The 6,000-nt window shown below is 39.4% G+C and overlaps 1 protein-coding gene across 1 annotated transcript in view; it reads left to right on the top strand.

Moving 5' to 3' along the window:
* Positions 1-535: 535 nt before the first annotated feature.
* LOC116726714 (potassium voltage-gated channel subfamily H member 4-like) overlaps positions 536-6,000 on the top strand; it is a 50,670-nt gene continuing 45,205 nt past the window's right edge. Inside the window, exon 1 of the mRNA XM_032573546.1 lies at positions 536-1,111. Within this exon, the coding sequence (XP_032429437.1) occupies positions 1,036-1,111 (76 nt within the window). The 5' untranslated portion in view covers positions 536-1,035. The remainder of the gene's footprint in view (positions 1,112-6,000) is intronic.

Here is a 6,000-nt window from a genome sequence, read left to right as displayed (position 1 = left end):
TGACAATTACATTAATTGACCTAATCCTTAGGGGTCATCTTTCTCTGCTGAGCGCCACTTTAATGAGCACCAAACTCTCTGAAAGTGAAGTCTATTCTTAGAACAATCCTCTTCAGGGGTGTTTATTTTGCTGTTTAGATGTGTGAAGAAAGTAATGCACTGCTTTATGAGTTGAGTCCTCTTAAAAACATTTCAAGGCTTATCTTTTAAATCCACTCTTAGCACAGTTTATCCCTTGCTTTAATTCTCCCACAGGAACGCTGATAGAGCATTTGTCATCTTCACAGTCCCACCAACACGTAGGGAAATAAATCTAAAGTAACGTTCCCACACATAACTAAAACGACCAAAGCAGCACACGGTCCAGCTTGGTACAATAGCCTCCACTGACAGACACGCAGGTAATCCATCTTTCCCAACACACAAAAGCCATGTGCTGATAGTAGCACTGTGGGGTGTAATGGTGCTGTCAGATGCTCCCAAAAAAAGGATCCTCCCTCCCTCCCTGCCTGGTTTCCCTCCCTCGTCTCGCTCCCTGATCCGATGAGAACAGGTCCCCACAGACGGAGGGCTGCGTCTCATTGGCTGCTGCTGCACAGGAGTGGATGGGGGGAAGAGACGGAGTGGCAAGAGCTCAAGAAGATGCAACTACTCTGCCACAGCATCCCTACAGATCCTCGAGCTGAAGGATGGCAGAGGTGTAGAGCCACGTTTATGGGGCTCGAATGAATGGAAAATGGTTACAGGATAACTTCAGCCACAAAGTACTTTAGGTCTGGACTTTTACGTTTTTGTGACTGAACAGATCTCTGCATTGTCGGACTGAGCTATCGCAGTCTATTTCAGGATGTACTGCCGTCTCCCGGGGAGGAAAGTCGTCGCATTTACAGGTAAAATGGATCCCTGCGTCCGCCGTTGGATTGTCCTCTTCAGTACCTCCTGCACCTGCTGAGACGTCGCTGATAGCCGCCCTGCCGCACTTCTGGGATGGTGTGACGTCCAGCCACCTGCTGGCTGCCCCACATCTGGGTCGAGATGCCTGTGATGAAGGGGCTCCTGGCCCCACAGAACACCTTTCTGGACGCCATCGCCACACGCTTCGATGGCACCCGTAAGTACAATTGAAGGTGGTTTAAGTTGGAAGTTGAAGTCCACCTGCAGCCTTGAAAATGCAGTTTTAAGTCAACAAGACATTTATTTTGGTTTTAACTCAGAAATGTTGATTTAACAAGTGACAAGTTGTCTAAACATTGTTTTGTTTTTTTACAATGTTTGCGGCGATTTAAACCAAATGAATATTTCACAATATGAAAGAAAAAAACGCACATTTCTCCATTATTTTTCACAATATCAACTTATTTTACTTTAAGGTTTAAAGTAATTAAAATTCTTGTATCAAATTGCATGAACAAAATTTCAGATCTGACAATGAATTTTATTAAACATCACAATGAACTCTGCTGAAAAACATTTAGTGTGAACAGGACATTATCCTCACGCTTTGCAAACTTAAAATAAACATTTGCCTTAAATGTAACGCACTTCCATCTCAGGATACAAAAACATGCCGCTAAGCATTCTGGGAAATAGTTCCCACTCCTATCTTTTTCTTCTTTCAGTTTTTTTAAGTGCTAACCTAAAAACTGTTTGACGAAATTAATAAAAAAATAGTTAACACAACTTATTATTGTAAGTTTATCTTTCACAAACTCACACATTTAGGTACAAAATCTAAAACTCGCTAAATTTCTTTGATTTAAAGAGAAAAAGACGGTAGACACAACTAAATGCAGCTCAAATGTTTTACAGTGCAGCTTCTTCACAAACAATAAATACAAACTTGATGATTAAATAATACTGATAATAATGTAATTATTAACCATTTTCCATCAAAATGCCATCAAACCACTTCTACATCCACAACCACGAACTTGAATGTACTTTATTGTAATTTTATCTAAACCCCCAGAGAAATAATTTCAAATATTTTCAGGTATTTCAGAGCAAGAGACTGAAATTTATTTTAAATTTAGTTTTATCTGACCTTTATTTAAAGTTTTTCTGACTGAGATCCAGAATCTTATTTAAAAGAGAAACCTGTTTGGATAAAACAAAACAAAAAAAAAGACAAACACAGCAACAAAACAAGTAATTAAGAACTTAATTAAAAACAAGCTAAAAACAAAAGAAAGTTTTGTAAGATTTTTTTTTTTTTAAAGTGGTTAGTGGATTTTTTTTCCAATCACAGACTGATTAACTATTCTTTTTTTAAAAATAGTTCAAGCTCAGTCTGATTGGATGTGGTTTTCAATTCGTTCAAAAGATTCTCAATTAGATTTAAGGCTGGACTTTGAATAGGCCATTTGAACACAAGAAATATGGTCTGACTGTATATTTAGTTTACTGGTGAAACATTTCCCCAGCCTTGAGTAGGCCTGTCACAATAATCAATAAATCAATTAAACGCATAATAAATTAAAACAAACTTAATCATTTCCATTGGAAATGGATTTATCGTTTATGGCTTTCTAGAAAAACAAACAAAACTGGATGATAAAAGTCTTCAGTTTGGTGCTTTGGTCTCAACTAGCCCTTTTTTAAAGAATAATTTTGTTTACAAAGACTTCAAAATTAATTTTATTTGTTGTTTTATTTATTTATTTTGGGATATTTCAAATGTCTTCCAGTTCCAGTCTTAAAAGTTTACTTAACTTTGAGAATGTTTTCTTCCATTATTATGCCGTTATTATCATTATCTTACGTAAAAATTGTTTCAAAACAACAATATTATCATTTATCGCAGTAACTCCTGGAACCATTTATCGTCCAGCAGAATTCGTGATCGTGATCGGCCAGCTTTGAGTCTTCTGGAGCTTGTAACAGGTTTCCCCCTGAGGATTACTTTGTATTTAATAACGTTCACTTTTAAGTCAGCTCACTTCAGATTTTCTGTAATTGCTCAAGAAAAGCAGCTGCCACCACCATGTTCAACAGTAGAGATTTAATCTGCTTACTACCGTATTTTCCAGACTATAGAGCGCACCTCACTATAAGCCGCACCCACAAAGGTTTTTTTTAAAGAAACTGGAAACGTACATACAGTATATAAGCCGCACCGGGTTATAAGCTGCTGGTATCTCCGCCGCTCTCGGTTTTTCCACCAGAAAATAAATCTATTAAGGACGCAGCCCTGCGTCTCCAACACAGAACCATGGATTCGTTACGTGCAGCGGCTAATTATCTGTACTGCCAGATCGATCGCCTTTAACTTAAAAGCTGCATCCTATGAACTTCTTCGTGTGGTTTCCATGATGAGGGGGTATGAGTTTGAAGAAATTTCTCGGTCGTGCTGCTAGCATGTGCTTATTAAATGAAAATCAGCACTTTCTTCTTTGATTCCCAATTTTAACTTCCAATGATTCCCTTCTTGCTAAAGAGCCCCCTGGTGGTTGAAGAAAAATCCACAGAAAAGCCGCACCGGGCTATAAGCCGCGTGGTTCAAAACTTGGGAAAGAAATAGCGGCTTATAGTCCGAAAAATACGGTAATTAAGACACTTCTGAGGGTAGCTGACTGACTTTTATGCACATTTGTTAAAAAGACAAAAACAAACTTACAACCGTCCACTTCGTTCGTTTTCACAAATGTTTATCACTTTGTTTTGTTCTGTTACAATTAATAACGTTGAAATTTGTGGCTGTAAGGAGACAAAATACAAAAAAGTTTGAAATGCAAGAACATATTTTGAAAAAGCAGTTTGCAACTGAATTAGATTGGCTTTTCTTTAAGCTGTTGTTAATTTGAGTGTGTTTCTTTAACAGTTTGAGTGAGTGCAAAGAGTTCCTGAACTTAAGAGCCCTTTGCACTTTACCCCATTGAAAACCTCCTGTTTATTCCACCAAATATTAATTTCTGAACCCTTCCTGAGTTAAAACATTAGTATTATTGTTTCTAAATGAGTATGAACTTGTTTGAGCTCTGAAAGCCCTGCATCTCTTTTGTTTTTTGGACCATTTCTCATTTTCAGCAAATTAATACCAGATTTTTGCTTGTGATTTCGGAGACATGTTGTCAGCAGTCATAGAAATGGATCATTTTAAGACGTCTCTTCATTTTTTCCAGAGCTGTATCTGCCGATTAAGGCCACAAAAGTTTTTGTTCTGTTGTACTTTTACAGTCAGACAAAAGTATAAAATCGCCCTTTCCGACCTTTTACCCATCAGTTTCACACATTTAGCTCCAGAAAAGTTTCTGCAGCCATTAGGCAGCGTTGTCATTTCTGCTCGGCTTGCGTCTCTTGTTTTGTACCTTTTGCGCGCCCTCAGGGAGGTTGCTGCTCATTGTAAACAGACGCCGTTGGCATGTCTGTGTTTGTTCGTGTGACGTGTCAGCCTGACCTCCCTCAGCTGGTTGCAGCAGCCTGAATGAAACTGTGACTCGGAGCCAGAGCTGTTTTTTTTTTTTTTTGTCTACTTCTACTTAGGGACACAAATCCTTCTGACATACCGGCAATTAAAGCTGAGCTGCACACATGAGGTGTTTCGTGCTGCGTACTGACTAAAATTAAAAGAAGGGGTTCAGTAGTTTGTGTTTAAAACGCCGCAGAGATTAGTTGGAAGATGAGGGGGTCGTGCCCTCATGTTTCATGTTCTCCGCTAAAGAGTCCTTGAGCTTCACATGGACTCCCTGCCAACTCTAGAGGCTCTTTGTATGAATCTCCTCTCTGACCTCTGAACACAAAACAGTAAAAAGCAAAAAAAAAGCAACACCTTTACCTCTTTGGTTCAGTGTTTTTCCCAATGTGTTGTGTTTCTTCTTATGTATTTCTGGCTAAAACTGCAAGATTAATTTTGCAAAATGTTGCTTGTGCTGCCTTTGAAGCGTTGTTGACATTAATGTCTTGAAACATGTTGTGCTGTTCGGGGTACTGACGTGTCAAAGGGCTCATCCCCATTCACATGTTGTGGCATTTCAATCCCGAGGCTTTTGGATGGCCGAGCCCGCGCCGCTAAAAGCTACAGGACACAAACTGCATTTATATTTCAACTTTCTGACCACTTATTATCAGGGAGTTCACTTTTTCTTCCTCCTGCATGTTTGCTGCTAAATAATTTAACACTTTAAATTTCAAGGGGTTGATGGTAAACGTCAGAAATGAGGCTGCTGTCCTCAAACTTGCCCAAAGCTGCAGCTCCTCAAGGGGTGGCATGGAGCCCGCTGCTCAAAATAGCTTCTTCCTTGTTGCCTGGGTTACAAGGTCCCGCCACTTGACATGGAGGATGCTTCAACAATTTGGTGTTTTAGAAAAAACAATGGTCAGCCCAACGAGAAGGCTCTTGAACTTGCTTTGTAATCAAGGACTTGCATGCAGCAGCTGGTCTCTTATCTCAGACCGTTCGAATCGTAAAACAAGCGCCGTTGTGCACAGAGCAGCTGCAGTCCCTCTTCAAATCGCCGCCTGCAGCTTGCAGCAGGTGGAGGTGGCTGGATGCAGTGCCTCCTCACAGAAATATCCACAATACTTGAGCTTTTTTAATGTAAACTTTTCTGATGTTGCACCTCAAACTTCAATGCATTTTTTTTTACTGGTATTTTATCAGGCATAGTTGCACATCACTAAGTAGTCCTATTTAGGAATGATGACCTCTGCACCTACTTTTGGAACCTCTTGCAGCAGGAGTGTAAATCCAAAGTTTTTGCCACATGGATCAAAATTATCAAGTCAAAAGGGGGCAAAAAATGTGACTTTTTTCCTTTTCAACTTTAAACTAAGCTGCAGTCCTTAAATTAAACAAATAAAGTAGCCTGATGTTCTGCTGGAAAGCAGGGGTGGAAATTAAAAATGTTCTCCACCAGCACAGTGGCTATTATTAAAATATGTATGTTTCAGTTTGTTGTGTCTTGATCTCAAAGGGAGTTCAGTTCAGTTGAGGAGTCAAAGGTCATTTTTAGGATGCCCAGCTGCAGATATATTGTTCACCAGGGTTCATAAGCTGAAATC

The sequence above is a fragment of the Xiphophorus hellerii genome, chromosome 10 (assembly GCF_003331165.1).
Source record: "Xiphophorus hellerii strain 12219 chromosome 10, Xiphophorus_hellerii-4.1, whole genome shotgun sequence".
In the NCBI taxonomy this organism is placed as follows: Eukaryota; Metazoa; Chordata; class Actinopteri; order Cyprinodontiformes; family Poeciliidae; genus Xiphophorus; species Xiphophorus hellerii.
The sequence above is the reverse complement of the archived record's forward strand: the minus strand, read 5'-3'. Positions and strand labels throughout refer to the sequence as shown.